Source organism: Hypanus sabinus, chromosome 1, assembly GCF_030144855.1.
Source record: "Hypanus sabinus isolate sHypSab1 chromosome 1, sHypSab1.hap1, whole genome shotgun sequence".
Taxonomy (NCBI): domain Eukaryota; kingdom Metazoa; phylum Chordata; class Chondrichthyes; order Myliobatiformes; family Dasyatidae; genus Hypanus; species Hypanus sabinus.
The window spans coordinates 112417503-112436970 of record NC_082706.1 but is presented as its reverse complement, the minus strand read 5'-3'; the positions used below and the strand labels follow the sequence as shown (position 1 = coordinate 112436970).

Below are 19468 nucleotides of genomic sequence, written 5' to 3'. Positions count from 1 at the left end.
TACATTTCAAAAGTTGTGGTTTCAAATATTTTAAAATTCTGAACATTTGTACTAGCTGGTATTTAGAAACACTCAGCACTTTGACTAGTTTAATAGTTAAGTGCTATGCCAATTGAGAAGAGTGTTCTTTTTCAGCATTGTGGATGGAGCTTGTTTTTGATCCAACTGTGTGATGGAAATACATCAAAGACCATGTCATTCACAAGCTCTTACCCTGGCTATTGCAGCTGGATTATTGAACAGAAGGGAGAAAGGAATGCAAGTCCAAACGTTCTGCTGAGGTTGGCAGCAAGGATAAAGCCCACACTGCTATAAAGAATTATGAATTAAGAGATAATGCTGAGCCAGATGTTGTCCTGGGCTCATAACAGCACATATGGTACAGATCTGGACAGTCCTTCAAGAATAACTAGTAAATAGGGGCAGGTGGTTACGATAATTACCAAAGGAGTTAATAATAGGCTCAATAGATAGATATTCATTGATCCAAAAGGAAATTACAGTGTCACAGTAGCATTACAATTGCACAGATATACAATATTAGAAGAGAAGAAAGAAAGAATAAAAAAGTTAACTGAAACAGTCTAACAAAAGGGGGGAGGGTCAACAGTTCCCCTTAAAGATTGACTCATAAAGCCTAATGGCCGAGGGTAAGAATGATCTCATATAGTGCACTCTGGAGCAGGGCAGTTGTCTTAGTCTATTACTAAAAGTGCTCCTCTGTTCAGCCAAGGTGGCATGCAGAGGCTGAGAAACGTTGTCCAGAATTGCCAGGATTTTCCATAGATCCTTTGCTTTACCACAGCTTCCAGTCTGACCCATTTGACTCCTATAACAGAGCCAGACGTTCTATTCACTTTATTGAGCCTGGTGGCATCACACGTGTTGATACCATTGAACCAGCACACCATAGAAGATCGTACTGGTGACAAGATGCTTTGCCATGTCCAAGTTTCCCCAGAGCCCTTCTCATCTGCTCTCCATGATGACTGGGGATTTGGTGGAAGGTGTGGGCTGCGGAGGACGGGGGCTAAAGATTGGGAAAATAGCAGTTGATATGAGGAGGTGATGATGGTAGGTAGGTGCAGGGCAAGAAGGGGGTGTACACAGTGGTAGCCTGTGTTGTTCATCCACATGTTGAACTTGAGGGGGAGAAGGGGAGGTGTTGGTGCTGAGGGATTGGTGTGCTGAGGGGAGTCTATTGAAGAATTGGTTTAACTCATTAGCCCATTCACGTATACATGCCTGTGGAATATGTCATCAGATGTCTTATAATGAAAAAGAACAGAAACAAAATTTAGAATAGTTTCAAGATAGTCCTAGAAACTAGAAGATAACGTTCACCTGGACTGGTAATGTACAGTAAGTCACCTCTCCATTCATGGGCAAGAGGAAATCAGTTTTCCATACTGATGACCCTGTGTCCACTGACATTTCACATTGCTGGCCCCTTAGTAAACCTCTTGTGTATATCGTGAATTACCACGACTGACAATAAAGACTGCGGTCAGTCGTTTGCCTGGCCTCACCAGCTGTAAAATCAGAAAGACAGCAGTAAAATCAGAAAGACAACTCTGCGTGTGATTTTTCACACTTTCTTCTAGAGCACTGCCTCCAGCCATGGCCTGAGAAGCCGCAACTGTAACAAATTTTCTCCTTTACCCTCCCATGTCTATTCCAGCAGTTACTTTTCTACGTGGCATGGCTGCTGGCACACAAAGCAAGTTCTCCGTGACGTCATGGCATCTAAATTTGCCACAGCCACTTTGCGACTTCTTTTCCGCCTCATCTCGTCTATCGCAGAGTAGGTAGATCCGCAGTAGTATTCCCCAAATCTAAAACTGGTGGACTGAGCTCCTTCAGCATTTTCAGGAAGACTGGGTCGTCCCTCCTTCGATTATCCAACCCTGAATACTCATTATCCATGAGCTCATCAACTCTCTGAATCACTGAAATTATCATTCTCCAGTTACTCTCATCTCTCCCCAGTCGCTGCCTCACCTTCCCTTTAAAGTGATCTCTCTCTTCATTGCTAGTGTCCCTGTAGCTGCCCATGTACCATCCTGCACTCCCTGGGCTATACTGTCTTCATCGGGGCACTTTGCCTTTACGAACATGTGGATATCTTTAGGGTACATTTCAAACATTTCCTCAAGCTCGCAGCAGAATTCTGAATTCCCACATGCAACGTTAAGTGAGGGCAATTCTGACAAAATGCTCTGCTTCTCCCCAGGTGTGAGTGGCTTATAAGTGGTCAAAATCAAGGTCAAGGGATAGCTCCGGTCATCAAGACTCTCACCCTGATGTTACCCAACCTCAGTATGTGCCATCCTGACATATATATCTAGGTCAAACCTCTCCCGGAAATATCTCCACACCAATTCCCACACTACACAAAACATACATGATGGGTAAAAGTTAAACAGTACACACTTAAAACCACAGAAAATGTACTCTGCAATCTGCTGTATTCCTTTGCATTTAACTGTTACACAAAGGCAAAAACTCACAAACACTTGAGTGTTCCCAAAATGAGTATACATGCCCCCACTGGCATCCATAACCTTCAATAACCAGTTTTTGCAACTGGCGGCCCCTTCTCACCAAATTAACAAATGAAGTTTAGTCTCTTACATAAACACACACAAACACAAAACTTTTATATCTACCAGTTCAGCTCTCCGCTGTGTTCATGATATCTCGCCATCTTGTAGTCAGCAACCCGAACAGATCCAAGTGTGTGTGTTAATTTTAAAAATATTCACCCACTTAGGCTGCTGAGATCACTAGCCACAAGATGGATTTCAAGAAGGTATCCTGGATGAGGCCCCAAATTTTGTGTGAACAAAGTCACCAGAGAGACACATCTGGTAAATATGATTTGTCTTTTATTGGACAAAATGAGACACAGCTCGCATTATGTTGAGACCCTTTTAGAAGAGGCCTGCTCAATGCAACTCTACATGACATTTAATATGCTAAAGAACAAAGGACAATTCTATATTTACAATGTATCTACAATGCTTTCTTTGAACCACACATTAGTAAAGATAGCACGCACTCAGACTGTCAGGAAGGGCAGGCAGGTGACGGGACTTAGTTGCAGCCAACAAGCCGACTATCAAAACATTAGGGATGCAGAATCAGAAAGGGTAGCAAATATGGTACTCAAGGTGTTGTGTCTAAATGCACATAGTATAAGAAATAAAGTGGATAATCTTTTGCACTATTACAGGTTGCCAGGTATGATGTGGTGATCTTCACTGAATTGTGGCTGAAGGATGGTTGTAGTTGGGAGCTGAATGTCCAAGGTTATATCAGAAGGATAGGAAGGTAGGCAGAGGGGGTGGTGTGGTTCTACTGGTAAAGAATAGCATCAAATCAATAGAAAGATGTACATAAGTCACTTGGACCAGAAGAACTGTGCCCTAGAGTTCTGAAAGAGGTAGCTTTAGAGATAGTGGTATCAGAAGTGATCTTTCAAAAATCATTAGACTCTGGCATGGTGCCTGATGACCGTAAAATTGCAAATATCACTCCACTCTTTAAGAAAGGAGGAAGGCAGCAGAAAGGAAATCAGTTAGCCTGACCTCACTGGTCGGGAAGATATTAGAGTCAATTGTTAACGATGAGGTGGTAGAGTATTTGGTGACACAGGACAAGATAGTACAAAGTCAGCATGGTTTCCTTCAGGGAAAATCCTGCCTGGTGAACCTGCTGGAATTCTTTGGGGAGAGGATGCAGTGGACATTGTATATCTGGACTTTCAGAAGGCCTTTTTCAAGGTGCCACACATGAGGCTGCTTACCAAGCTATGAGCCCATGGTATTAAAGGAAAGTTACTAACAAGGTTAGAGCATTGGCTGATTGATAGGCAGCGAGTGGGAATAAAAGGATCCTGGCTGCCAGTGACTAGTGGTGTTCCGCAGTGGTCAGTGTTGGGACCACTTTTTTGCTGCTGTATATAAATGATTCAGATGCTGGAATAGATGGCTTTGTTGCCAAGTTTGCAGATGATACAAAGATTGGCAGAGAAGCAGTTAGTGTTGAGGAAACAGGTAGGATGCAGAAGGACTTACAAAGATTAGGAGAATGGGCAGGAAGGTGGCAAATGAAAAAGTGTTGGAAAATGCATGGTCATGCACTTTGGTAGTAGAAATAAATGTGCGGACTATTTTCTAAATGGGGAGAAAATCCAAAAATCTGAGATGCAAAGGGACTTGAGAGTCTTTGTGCAGAATATCGTGAAGGTTAACTTGCAGGTTGAGTCAGTGATGAGAAAGGCAAATGCCATGCTAGCATTCATTTCAAGAGGTCTAGAATACAAGAGCAAAGATGTGATGCTGAGGCTTTATAAGGCACTGGTGAGGCCTCACCTTGAATATTGTGAACAGTTTTGGGCCCCTCATCTTAAATAAGATGTGCTGTCATTGGAGAGGGTCCAGAGGAGGTTCACAAGGATGATTCCAGGAATAAAAGGGTTATCATACGAGGTAAGTTTGATGGCTCTGGGTCTGTACTCACTGGAATTCAGAAGGATGGGGGGGGGGGGCGGATCTTATTGAAACCTTTTGAATGTTAAAAGGCCTACACAGTGGTGGAAAGGTTGTTTCCCATGGTGAGAGAGTCCAGGACAAGAGGGCACAGCCTCAGGATAGAGGGGCGCCCTTTCAAAACGGAGATGCAGATAAATTTCTTTAGCCAAAGGGTGGTGAATTTGTGGCCACATGCAGCTGTGGAGTCCAGATTGTTGGGTATATTTAAGGAAGAGATTGATAGGTTCTTGATTGGACATGGCATCAAAGGTTATGGGGAGGAGGACAGGAACTGGGGTTGAGGAGGAGAAAAAGAAATCAGCCATGATTGAATGGTGAAGCAGACTCAATGGGCCAGATTGCCCAATTCTGCTCTAAAGTCTTATGGTCAATGGTCTTACTCTCACATCCCCTCTTTGCAACCGCATTCCAGACAATGTTAATCAACATTGTCCAGTTCTTCAATCAACCACAGCTTTAGGATCCCATTGTCCAAAGATGCATTTTAAATCCATATCCGGATCTGAATATTAGTGGCTGAAGTTAGCTTGCTTAAGTTATTTGCTACATGTCCTAATCCAAAAACAGCCCTAAAAATAACAGCAGATACAGTACAAGTCTGGACACAGTCAGGCAGGAATAACTAGTAGATCGGGGCAGGTGGTCACCATAATTACCAAAGCAGTTAATAATGGGCTTAATATTATACATGCCTACGGTATAAGGATAATCATCAGCTGTCCTCATAAACAAAAGAATAGATAACAAATTTTAGAAGAGCTTACAAGGTAGTCCTAGAAACCCAGAAGATTGCAGCAAATTCTCGGTTTGTTATAAAATGCACCAAAATTGATGCTTCTACATGACAGTGCCATATTATGTAAATTTCTTTGATGATTCACAAATTTCTCAATCCACAATTATGCTCAATTACCAGCTGTAACAATATAAAGTGATAAACCAGTGACGTAAACCCAAAAATCATAAACTTGAGTGATGCTAAAGTGTACGTACTTTTCTATTTGGCCAAATTAACAAATCGAGATAATTGTTGAGAATATCCCTGCAATGTGACAATCCTGCCCTGCTCCCAAGTTCCACTTTCTGTAAAAGAGGAAAGAGCTTGCTTCCAACGCCTCTCATCTAGCTTAAATCACCTATCACCCATCTTTTAAAAAGCTCCTTAACATTCTTTTTGATAAAGGTTTTTGTCAGCTAATATATTATAATGACGTTTCACATCTAATGGTCTTTGGAAGTACCCCAAAGAAGCACTTTGGACTCTTACAAGTTTAAAGCCTCTGATTTAAAAAAAACACTCCACACCTCTAAAGGAAAGCAAATAAAACTGCAGGTATTAGAAACTAAAAAAAGAAACAAATACTGTAAGAAATGACCCACTGATATGGCACCTGTGGAAAGAGAAACCAGTTAACTTTTCAATTGAATGTCAACTCTTTTTTTATTTCCATGGATGTTGTCTACTGGCTGAGTTTTTACACTGTTTGTTTTATTCACACCTCTAAAGGCATCTTTAGTTCATGGTGGGTCATCAACATTTTGATTATGGGCCCACCATTAAGAAATTTCATTGTGATCTGCTTCACTGAACAAGCTCTGGCTATGAAGACCTTTGTTCATGACCTTTACGATTACAGAGAGAATGAGAGAAATGAGGCCAGGGCTGGGCCTAGATTCAATGGCAGTTCTTAGGGACAAGTCCCATTAATGTTTGGGGACGTAGAGGGGTATGTGGTTGAGTCAGGGATCAGACGGAAGCTTTAAGTAGAGGAGTTGAAGGTCAACTGTCTGACTTACAAGGGGCAGGAGTAGTAGTTGTTTGAGGGTGGGGTATAGAGTGGATGAAGGAATTAGTTTTAAAATATTCTTTCAAATATATAGTGAATATAATACATCGTGCAACATGATCCAGGTATACATAAATACAAGTGGTTGCCGTACACTGCATACTTTCCAGACAAGTATCATGTGGATATACATCTCAATCATAATTATTTAAAGAAATTAGAAAATCATTTTGTCATTATTGTCATGCTTACAATTTAATCCTTCTCAGATAGGCACCACTCCCATGGCAGAGCAGAACTGCTCACCATCTCTGCCCTACATTTAATTTTGTTCTCAATCAACATCACAAATCCAATTATTTGGTGATTATGAAATGACTAATTGTGGGAGACAGTTGTGCTCAAATGGACTATCAGACTTTCTAAATTAAAATAACTATGTAACAAATATTCCTTATTCAGCAAAAAGCATATCAAGATAACATGAAATTTCATCCAAAAGTGATATATGGAAAAGGATTCCATCCTATTCAAATATTGATGTTATATTGAATTTTATTGCTGAGATTAAGTATTTAGTGAAGTAAAGGCATACCAATTCCCAAACCTCTGCAAACAAATAGACTACATTTGTTGTCAATAATTTTTACTTTCAGAACCATTTACAAGATTTCAATTGATCTCTGTGGTGAAATACTACAAGGAAGGCTTTTTGTGATAGTTTTGCACTTCAGTTTGTTACATGTGCATTTCTTCCAGCTAGGAGAAACCATTAAACTGTTGAGGAAAATATAAGAAACTATTTTGAAAAAGGGACAGAAATGAAACTAATGAAACATATCTTTCTCTAGGGTCCATTACATATTACTTTTTGTTAAATTGCCTCCCTAGTTATGACATTATCCTACAGACACAAATGTAAATAAATCTCTTAATATGAAACCTTAATTTAAATTTAAAACAGTTAAAGCAGATAGTAAATAAGACACAAATTGAAGTGTCATGAAGACAATGAGAAGCAGCATAGAAAATGCCTCTCCAGTCCACAATATTTGCACCAAAGACATCATATTAAACAAACTTCCTCCATACCTTGCATTTCCATGTGTCTATCCAACAACCTCTTAAATGCCACTATTGAATCTGCTTTCACCACTACCCCCGGCAGCCTTTACTAAATATCCACCACTCTATAAAAAGACATGTGCTCTGCACACTGCCTTTACGCGACCCCTTTATTTTAAAATTACTTGTCATCTAGCACTTAACCTTTCTACCGTGGGAAAAAAATCTTCTGTCTACCCCATCTGTGCCTCTCATATTTTATAAAGAAATGTCAGGTCTCCCCTCAACCAGTGATGTTCCGGAGAAAACAATGGAAGTTCGTCCAACCTCTCCCTTTTGCTCACACCCTTTAATCTAAGCAGAATCCTATAACCCTCTTAGGAATGTATGTATGCATGCATTTGAGAAATAGTGCTGAATAGGCCCTTCAGGCCCTTTGAGTCACAGTGCCTGCCAACCTTCTGACTAACCCCAGCCTAGTCACAGATCAATTTACAATAACCAGCCGAATTGCAAATCTATTTTCAATGACCAATTAACCAACTAACCAGTACGTTGTTGGACTATGAGAGGAGACCTGAGAAAACACAAGCATTCCACGGGTGGGAGGGGGAATGTACAGACACTTTACAGATGACACTGGAAATGAATTCAATGCCCCAGGCTGTAATAGCACCACATTGTTACACTATTGTTGCACCTTTCCAAAGCTTCCACATCTTGTAATGGAGTGAACAGCATTGTACACAATTCTCAAGATGCAGCCTCATCTAAGTGTTACATACCAGCAACATGACTTCCTTATTCTTTTATTCAAAAGCCAGCCCAATGCAGGCAAACATACTATGTACCTTCTTTACCACGATCTGCATTCATTGCCATCTCAGGGATCTATGGACCCCAATTCAGTCCCTTTATATAGCAATGCTGTTAAGTGACTTGCTATTAAGTGCATAATTTTCCTTACATTTGGACCTCCCAAAGTGTACACCTTACACTTCATCAGATGAAACTGTCTGCCCATATTTGTAACTGATCACTGTAACCTTTAGCAACCTTTTACCCTATCCACAATACCGCCAATTTTTGTGTCATCCGAAACTTATTAAAACCCACTACCCTCATGGTCATAAGGAGAATATGCGAACTCCACATGGACATCACCAGTGGTCAGAATTGAACCTATGCCTCCAGTAGTATGAGGAAGTGGCAGATTTCTTTTGACAATGTTTTGGAACTATTTTACATGACAGCCTGTGTTTTCATGTGGCAAATTAAATTAAATTTTCTGGGCAAGTATTAATGATAAAATACAGGAATAATATAAAATATAAGCATAAATAAATTACTTCTCATTCTGATAAATCTCCACTGAGCTGTTCAGTTCCTCTAGTTCCTCCTTCAGGAGCTGCAAGTTGGAGTTCACAAAACTCAGTTCCAGAGCCACAGTCTCCTTTACTTTGTTGTTCGTTGTAGCTCTACAACATTATCAGAAATTTAAAATTATTAAAAAGTGAGAAAAAAGTAACAATATAATAATTATGCCAATATTTTCTATTTGTAAATCTAAAGAACAATACTAAGGACCACTGCAGTTCAAGAGCTTCAATCCAATTTGAAGTTGATGATATTCTTGCATCTAAGCAGAAGCTTACGACAAAGAAAAATTTAGACTGCAACTCGTTACAGTACTGAGGCAATGTCAAGTTATCAGAGGTAAATCTAAAAGATCCTCTTTTATTATTCAACATGGAACAAATAAATGCCCCAATTCACAAGTTCTCAGTCTTATCCAATTTGGCAAGTAAACAGTGGATCAGGAATTCCATGACACAGAATAGGCAGAAGTGAAGACTTTATTCAGTTTGGCATGATGAAATGAACGTTGTGCCACAATGGTCAAGCTTTTACAATTTAGTGGTTTCTTCATAATAACTTGCACAAAGAAACCAAAATCTGCTCACAAGTACTAAACCTGCCCCTACACCTCCTTCATCACTATAGTTCAGGGCCCTAAACAATCCTTCCAGGCCAGACGACACTTCACCTGTGTGTCTGTTGGGGTCACATACCGTGTCCAGTGTTCCTGGTGTGGCTTCAAGTATATCGGTGAGACCTGACATAGATTCGGTGACCACTTCGCCGAGCACCTATGCTCCATCCGCCAGAAAAAGTGGGATCAGCCAGTGGCCAACAATTTTAATTCCACTTCCCATTCCTTTCCAATATGTCTATCCATGGCCTCTCAACTGTCGTGATGAGGCCACACTTAGGATGGAGGAACAACATCTTACATTCTGTTGGGGTAGCCTCCAACCTGAAGGCATGAACATCAATTTCTCAAACTTCTGGTAATGCCCACCCCCTTCAACATTCCCCATCTCCTTTTCCACCTCTCACCTTATCTCCTTGCCCACCCAATGCCTCCCCCGGCGCTCCTCTCCCCTTTTCTTTCTTCCATGGCCTTTTGTCTCTTTCACCAATTTAATTCCCAACTCCTTACTTCATCCCCTTCCCCTTCAGGTTTCACCTATAACTTTGTGTTTCTCTCTTCCCCTGCCAACCATCCCCCCCCTTTTAAATCTACTCTTCAGCACTTTTTGTTCCAGTCCTGACAAAGGGTTTCAGCCCAAAACGTCAACTATACTCATTTCATAGATGCTGTCTGGCCTACTGAGTTCTTCCAGCATTTTGTGTGTGTTGAATGAAAGGCAGAACTGGCAGCTCAATATTTCAGATGTAGCAGAGATACAAGAAAGCGACGAGGGGCTGTTTCCTTTTTGATATGGGAGAACATAACAGTAGTTCTCAGAGGAAACATCCTTTGAGGAATATTCAGTGAGGCCTCATGAGTAGAACTTAGCAACAAGAAAATCATCACACTCCTGGGGCTATATAATAGATCCCCCAATATTCAGTGGAAACTTGAGGAGCAGGTATACAAAGAAATTGCTCATAGTTGTAAGAATAAGATTGTACTAGAATCAGGATCAGGTTTAATACCACTGGTATACACAGTGAAATCTGTTGTTTTACAGCAACAGTACATTGCAATACATAAAAATAAATAGCTATAAATTACAATAATAAAAGTTAAATAAGTGCAAAAGGAAAGCATAAAAAAAAAGAGGACTCACTGAACATTCCTCAAAGGATGTTTCCTCTGAGAACTACTGTTATGTTCTCCCATATCAAAAAGGAAACAGCCCTTTGTCGCTTTCTTGTATCTCTGCTACATCTGAAATATTGAGCTGCCAGTTCTGCCTTTCATTCAGCACATACAAAATGCTGGAGGAACTCAGTCGGCCAGACGGCGTCCATGAAACAAGTATAGTTGGCATATTGGGCTGAAACCCTTCAGCAGGATGAGAATAAAAAAAGCTAAGGAGTAGATTTAAAGGGGGGTGGGGGTTGGCAGGGGAAGAAAGAAACACAAATTTATAGGTAAAACCTGGTGGGGCAGTGTACATGGGCTCATTGTCTATTCAGAAGTCTGATGCCAGAGGGGAAGAAGCTGTTCCTGAAACACTGAGCATGTCTATGGGCTCTGGTACCTCCTCCTTGATAGCTGCAATAAGAGGGCACATCCTTAATGATGGATATTGCCTTTTTGAGGCCTTTTGAAGGTATGTGTAGAAATTTGCGAATAGTCTTCGAAGACATACGAAGTCTCCTCAAACTCCTAATGAAATATAGCCACTGTTGTGCTTTCTTTGCATTTGCATCAATGTTGGGCCCAGGATTGATCTCCACAGATGCTGACACACAGGAACTTGAAATTGCTCATTCTTTCCACTGCTGACCCAATGACTTCCACTTCCTGAATCAATTCCTTGGTCTTACTGACGTTCAGTGCAAGGTTGTTATGAGACCACTCAACCAGTTGATCTATCTCGTTCCTGTATAGCTCCTCACCATCATCTCAAATTCTGCCAATAGTTGTGTCATTGGCAATTTTATAGATGGTGTTTGAGCTGCGCCTAGCCACGCAGTCATAGATATAAGGAGAGTAATGCAGTGAGCTAAGCACTGATCCTTGAGTTGTGCCAGTGTTGATTATGAGAAAGGAAGAGATATTATTTCTGATCCACACTGACTGTGGTTTCCCAGTGAGGAAGATAAGGATCCAGTTGCAGAGGGAGGTAGAGGTCTAGGTTTTGGAACTGAAGGTGTGATTATGTCAAACACTGAGCAGTAATCAATAAGCACCAGCCTGATGTAGAAGGACAAAGGCGCCTAACAGCGGCTCCTTTGCTTGCATCTTCAAAAACAGCTCTATTTCTATCTTTAATGTCTCTATTTTTCCCCTTTCAGGGTTCTTTCGAAGACCCTGACCTAGAGCTGCCTGCTGACTTTGGTTCTTTGGGGAAATGGGACCTGCTCTCAGGGTCTCACAACTGACTGCTATTCGATATGCCAAGGAGGAGGCCTAGAAGACTAGCATGCCTTCGGGGTTCCAGGATTTTGTGGCTCGGGAGGCGGGCGGACTCGAGGTCAGTACCACCGCAGAAAACTGGTGTGTTGTGGGAGATGGAAGATCGAAAGCAGCGAGCTGGCTGCGTGCCCAGAGATCCGAGTTCTTTGGGCAGAAGCAATGCAACAGACCTTTAACACGATAAATCAGCAAGTTGTTTTATTTCCTCTCTCTCTCTGTGAAATGGGAACAACTCCTTTTCGCTTATTAGGGAGAGGGAAAGAGCCAGTGGTCTGTTGAATTACCAGGCGAATGAGTAGTCTTTGGGGTACTGCAAGTCTGTGTTTTTACTGATGCTTCACTGCAGGCTTGAGTACTCATGAGGGGTGCTGATGCTTTTTTGCTGGTGGAGGAGGGGGGACCATTGCTTTGCTGCTGCTTATGCATGGGGGGAGCTGGGGGGGCTTTAGGGTTCTAATATTTAACTGTATTTATTCTTTGGGGTATTCCTCTGTTTTTTGTAGATGCTTGCGAAAAAAAGAATTTCAGGATGTATAATTGTATATATTTCTCTGACATTAAATGTACCTTTGAAACCTATTGGAACTATTGTCCGGGGGGGGGAGGGGGGGGAGAGCAGAGCCAAGCCAGTGAGATTGCATCTGCTGTAGACTTATCATGGCAGCAGCCAAATTCGAATGGGTCCAGGCCCCTGCATAGGCAGGAGCTGATTCTGACCATGACCAACCTCTCAAAGCACTTCATCACAGTAGATATACTAGGGAAACTGGGTGATAGCTCGTATTATTATCACCCTTTTAAAGTAGGTGTGAATCTCCAACTGCAGTAGAGAATGAAGATGACCTTGTACACCCCTGCCAGTTGGTTGCCACAAATTTTCAATGCCCTATCAGGTACACACACCATAAGGGCCAGATGCTTTGTGAGGGTTCAACAGAAAGAAGTCTGGTATCCACCTCCAAGACAACAGATCACAGGGTCACCAGATGTGCCAGGGATTTGCATAGATGTAGTGTTATTCTGCCTTTCAAAGCATCCATAAAAGGTGTTGAGCTCATCTGGAAGTGAAGCATTACAGCCATTCATGTTAAGTTTTGCTTTGTAGGAAGTAGTGATATGCATCTGATTCTGTTTCTAACTTCAATCAGGAATGTTCTTTCTATCTTAAAATAGACTTCCATTAACTGTACCTGGACTTCAGGATCACTGGTCTTGAATGCCACAGACCTAGCCCTTAGAAGACTATTAATTTCTTGTTTAATCCGCAGCTTTTGGTTTGGGCATGTCTGGTATGTTCTTGAAGGCAGACACTCATCCACAAGTCTTGATAAAATCTGAGACAACTGTAGTTTATTCATTCAAATTTGAAGATGAATCCCTGAATATGGTCCAGACGACCTTCTCAAAGCAGCCTGAAAACACCCCACAACCTCCCTTGACCATACCTTCTTGGTCCTCACCACTGGTGCTGCGGTCTTTGGTCCCTGCCTATACGCCAGGAGTAGACTACAACCAGGTGATCAATCCTTCCAAAGTATGGGCATGGGGTGGCACAGTAAGTGTCCTTGATGGCGGTGTAACAGTGGTCAAGTGTGTTGGTTCCTCTGGTTCCACAGGTGATACGGTGGTTGTTCAGAGAATTCTACAAGCCGACCTGCTCGAAATCCCCTGCAATGACAGGGAATACATAAGGACGCACTGCCTCATAACTGCTGCTCATGGTGCTCAGCTCCTTCAGTGCCTGCCTGATGTTGGCCAGAGGCGGAAGGTACACCACTACCAGGATGATGGCAGGAATCTCTCTCGGCAGATAAAATGGATGATACTTGACCACCCAATGTTTTAGTCTGGGTGAGCAGAAATGAGACAGAGCCACTATACCTGTGCACCGCGATGAGTTACTCCACCTTCTCTGCCTTTAAGAGACTCAGTTGTCCTATCTTTTCAGTGGATAGAGAAGACCTCAGGCTGCAGTGTGGCATCCAAAATGGTGGGGGTGAACCATGTTTCCATGAAGCAAAGTATACAGCAGTTTCTGATGTCCCTCCGATATTGTAAACTTGCTCTGAGGTCTTCAAATTTATTTTTCAGAGACTGTACATTTGCCAGTAGGGTAGTCAGGAGTGGGGATTTAAGGGCTTTACAGACTGGCTTGCCTTCCACACCACTTTTTTCTTAAAGTGGAACTGCACTTGCAAACTGAGTTTGTAGTCCAGGGTCCACCGATGTCAAGAAACAACAGATTATTTTTTAAGATGTCCTAAAATGATGTTGCTTACTGAAGTACCTATGTTTGTGACAGTGGATTGCAGCTATAGTAGTCCTAAATTGTAATATTTGAGGATTCCCATTGGAGCTACACATAGGTACACCTACCACTTATAGGTGCCATCTTAGTGGGAGATTTTGAATACCCTCAATATTGATTGGGCTAAACAGACAGTAAAGTGTTTGGTTGGGGTAGAATTTGTAAAATGTGTCCAGGAAAGTCAATATACTTGGGGAACATGGCAGAGCAAGTAACTGAGGTGGCAGCCAGGAAGCACTTTAGCTCTAGTGTACATAATTTTATCTGTTTTAAGACAGTGATGGAAAAGGACAGGAGAGGTTAACAGGTCTAAGTCCTAAGAAGCAGGGCTAATTGTTTAGGAAGTTAAGCAAGATCTAGTGAAGGTTTAATGGAAGACCCTGTATGAAGAGAAAGGAACAAATGGCAAATGGGAGGTGTTTATCAAGCATCTAGGGCAGCGTGTAACATTTTGAAAAGTTAAACCAAAGTACCACTTAACAGTACTAATGCTAGGAAAACATCAAAGATAGACATGGTGGAGAAGGCAGCATTTAACACACTGGCTTTATACAGTCAGTGCCCTAAAATCACTTGTTTAATTTAATGGAATAATAAGATTTGCATCCATGTAGTTAGCTTATATATTTCAGGATTTTTTTTGTTTAAGAGGGTATATGTTTGTTATCCAAGCACAGAACTAGGTAGCTGGTAAGATAATGTTTGCTAACTTCAAGAATAAAAATTGCTAACATGTGCAGTGAGCAAATGGATTTGAAAGGGATACCAATGAGCTCCTTAAACTGCTCGGTGTAACTCCAGGCTTAAGTATTCTTGGTTTTTCCAAATCAGTCAAAAGAAATTATGATACGTTGTACCTAATAATACTTTTGAAATGTGCAACATGTTTCACAATGTGCCAATTTCCCCTTTATGCTGTGCACAACAAGGTACTGTCTAGAAAAGGGTTTGTTAAACAGATAAAGATGCACTAATGCTCAGATGATCAAGTCTTCATAACATCCCATGTTAGGTTAATCTTGCCCAACACTCACCGAAATAGATTTTCAGCCCCTGCTCGCATTCGCATCTCCTTATTAATCTGCTGGTTAATCCGGGCTCGGCGGTTTTGCAACTTGCTCCGCTGAGTTTGAGCGAAGGGATCACACCCCTATAATGAAATTAGTATAAACATTCATTGAATCTTAGAAAAAGACCATTCAGCCCATTTTGCTCATCAGATCCCAAGAGCTATTCCAGTTGTCCCATCCTTGTTCTTTGTTAATTTAAAAAGATCCACTTATCTTGTGAAAACTAAATATTTTGCTTTACCTAAGATTTCAGTCACTGCATTCTTGATCAAAACAACTCACCTTGTAAAGCAAAAATAAGTCATCCACTTCATATTGCTCTTTTCCTCAAATAGAACAAATGAACAGAACATTTGACAAGAATCAATAGAGGGATATTGAGCATTTACATTGTTATGAGTAGTTTTTTTAAATTAATTCATGAAAGAGATTTATGAAATCTCCATGAAAATACTGCCTTTTTTTTGCTAAAGCAATCCAAAGCTAAATTATTATTTTCCTTTAGAGCCATAGTTTCTATTACACTGATTCCCCCATAACTCTTTAAAAAAAACAAAAGGCCCCTGCCATTGCTGAATGACAAAACATTTTACATGACAGATCTTCAACAACTCTTAACTCCCCACCAATTCCCAGATGCCTTAGCAAACAGAAGCCTATACAGAATCTTCCTCAGTCTTCTAAGGGCTGAGAAGCCTAACCTTTATTAGCCTGTGCCGACAATTATATGTACCCAACTGAGCAATTTTAAAATTACAGACATACAACATATAGGAAATCAGACTGGGTTAAAATTTTCCCTCATTTACATCCTGATTTGCTACATATTTGTATCCTAGCAACACACACAAAATGCTGGAGGAACTCAGCAGGCCAGGCAGCAACTATGGGAAAAAGTACAGGTGACGTTTTGGGTCGAAACCCTTTGGAACCTTTTAGTCCTGCCGACGGGCTTCAGCCTGAAACATCGACTGTACTCTTTTCCATAGATGCTGCCTGGCCTGCTGAGTTCCTCCAGCATTTTGTGTGTGTTTTGCTCGGATTTCCAACATCTGCAGATTTTCTCTTGCTTGTCATATTTTTCTTCATAGTTTTCCCAATTAGTTTCTTGACTTCTCTTTTGCATTGCATTGTTTGTTAAAAAGGGAGGATATTTGGTCATTGAATGTTACATGTTTTATATTACATAAACCAGATGAGGTTTCAAACACTTTTTATAATTTATTGTAAATACCAGGTAAATATACAATCTATTTTTTTGATAATGAAATTATTGACAGTATGCTATAAAAACAATCCCTCAATATTTATTTACCTATCCTACAAATCTATATTTAAAGTCCTTTGGAATATGACATTTTCTTACAATGCAAGTTATCCTTGACACTGAAGCATATAAGTGGGCGAGACTTACACTTCACATCAGCAAGACATGGGCTCTACATTAACTCAGTTCTGCTTTTCAACACGACCCTCCGAAAATAAATGGCCCACAAGAAGACCGTGGAAAATATGGACCACTTTGCCTAAACCTGGAGCCACATGTCCACGAAGCCAGAGATCAGTATTTAAATTTGTCACCCCTCTAGCTGGATTCAGCATGCCAGCAGTTTTTAGCCAACTGAAGAGAAGTATTTAAACTTCAAGGCTTCATAATCATGGTTCCCCAGGCTGCGGTGATCCCTACTTCAGAGCCATGGACTAGCAATAATAACCACCCCAGTGCACCAGAGAAATGCCACCAATGTTGCCTCTGCAAAATCTTCCAAATCCATCACCCCAATAAGCACACCAACATCAGCCACTTCTTCTGGGCTTATACCAAAGTTTCCATTTGTTGAGAAATAGCTCTCAAGACATGGGAAGTGATACATGTTTTATAGGTCCTCTTTGTGTACCTTTCCATCACAGGACAGCTTCAGCACAGGAAAGTTGGCAGACAACTTTTCCTCTGCAGATATCAAGTGCGAAGTCCAATCTCTTATATGCTTCAGTACATAGGGAAGCAGTTAAACTTCTAAATATAGAAGTACTGAGCTACATGTAATATCAAAAGTGGGGTGACATCTTAAAAAACTGCAGATAATGAAAATCCAAAATTAAAACAGAAAATGCTAGAAATACTGAGCAGGTCAGGCTGTAGCTGCAGGAAGAGGAACAGTGCTTAGAAGAATAGAGGGCTATGGGTAAAGCCCAGGTAGTTCTAAGGTCGGGACATGTTCGGCACAGCTTTGTGGGCCAAAGGGCCTGTATTGTGCTGAAGGTTTTCTATGTTTCTATGACAGATCAAAGGCCTTTCATGAGAACTGGGAAAGGGATTAAAGAAGTTTGTTAAGCTACTGAGAGGTTGAAGGGGGAGGATGTCTCTGGTCAGGGTGACCCAGTGAAATGCTATAAGCACAAGCAAGAATATTCACCCTCTCTGACTGCTCCCATTCATTCCAGAGCCTTGTTCTCAGTTTATTCCCATGAGCACATTCTCCTCCTTGCAGCTTAAACTCATTTTCTCTCCCCAGTACTGTTGAATGGCCTTTGTTCTGAAGCATTAACTGTGTTGCTCTTCCCACACAGTTCCACAGTGGAAGAAATAGAGTTTGAACATTTTCCCAGTGTCTTGTAGATGTGGCTCCATTCCAGAATGAAGATTTTGGAGGTAGAGAAACTTAGTGGCCCCTCAAATGGAGTACTATGGAATTTTAGCCTGCCTGACTAAAAAGGAGATAGATTCATCTCCGAGTAGGTGCAATAGATTCACTGGACTAGTTCTGGGAATTTGACTGCTCTATGGGGAGAAATTAGCATTTGTCAATACTCACTGGATATGGGACAATCAAACTCTCAACTACCAGGCAAATCTAGAATCAGATCAGATAACTTCACTCACCTCCACACTGATTAGTTCCCACATCTATGGACTCACTTTCAAGGAATCTTCATCTCATGTTCTCCTTATTTATTGCATTTCCCCCCTTTTTTCATTTTATATTTGCACAGTTTGATGTCTTTTGCATCCTAGTTGTTTATCATCTTATGTACCGTCTTTCATTGATACTATTGTTTTTCTTTGTGTTTTCTGCAAATGCCCGTAAGAAAATGAATCTCAGGGTTGTATATATACTTTGATAACAAACTTATTTTTGAACATTGAAGATTACAAGGATGGCCAAAACAGATTCAACGAGGTGCTTTCTTTTGCCTCTCACTGCATGATGTGAGTTACTTTGTGAAGAAAGTCCCCTTTGAGAATTCTCTACCTTAGACGGTTTAAAACGTGTAAACATCGAATTTTGGAAACTGAGATCAAAGGATTGCTTGGAAATCTGGGGATGCCTGAATCAAACAGGAAAATGCTTGGAAGTACTTGGTTAGCCATAATCTTGCCGATGAATCTCGAGTGGTCATGCACACTACTCCCCACTTCTTTCGCTCTTAGGAATGAAAAGCCATTGGGCTGAACAACATTTTTTTATCTTCATAAAAATGGCCAGAAAATTTATAACATCAATAGCGTTTAATTTCGAGTTTTCCGTATTTTGTTTTATTGTATGCAACCTGGGAATGCAGTACATCTCGGAAAGTGCAAGACCGCTGCAAACCATTCTGCGCTCTCCGTGCTCTGATTTCTACCCCAAAACCGCACGCGTTGCCCGCTGACAGGTGTCTGTATCCTTAGAAACGCGGCCCGTCGCCCGCCCACTCTTACCTTGCGAATACTGCCATCCCCCCGCAGCTCACTCTCCACTCCGCTCTCCGTCATGCCACGCCGGCCTCCACCACTGAAATTAGCTGAACACAGTGAGGGGGCCCAACGGGAGGACAAGTGTCTGACCCCGGTGTACACTCCGTCCACCGTCCGAGCTTCGGTTGTGATTTGATCCACTCTGACAACGCACAGCACCTTCTACCTCGGACTCTGCTTGGGACACACAATCCCATCACCCGGATGTCTGCAACCCCCCCCCCCTCGTTTCACCGATTTGACAAACAGCCAGATGAGCCAATCGAGCACGCAGTTACCCATAGCAACGCGTCAAATAGGAAGTTTACATCCAATTGGAGGAAGGCTGGCGTCAGATTAGGAGAAGGGGCCGATCTGCACTCTGGGATCCCGCCCACCAAACTAAAGGATGACATCATTGAATTGGCGAATTAAAGGGCCATTGTCCTTTAAAGAATGAAATGACATTGAATGACTTCGTTTTTGAATAAAGCGGGCCGCTTCCACTGGGCAAAATTACTGAACTGAC

At 41.5% G+C, this 19468-nt stretch overlaps 1 protein-coding gene across 2 annotated transcripts in view; it reads right to left on the bottom strand.

The window, feature by feature from the left end:
- Positions 1–19173, bottom strand: part of rhpn1 (rhophilin, Rho GTPase binding protein 1) — an 88967-nt gene extending 69794 nt beyond the window's left edge. For both annotated transcript variants that reach the window (XM_059974628.1, XM_059974634.1), the window contains exons 1-3: positions 18925–19173; positions 15186–15301; positions 8758–8886 (exon numbers count right to left, since the gene is read on the bottom strand). In XM_059974628.1, the coding sequence (XP_059830611.1) occupies positions 8758–8886; positions 15186–15301; positions 18925–18978 (299 nt within the window). In that variant the 5' untranslated portion in view covers positions 18979–19173. The remainder of the gene's footprint in view (positions 1–8757; positions 8887–15185; positions 15302–18924) is intronic.
- Positions 19174–19468: the final 295 nt, after the last annotated feature.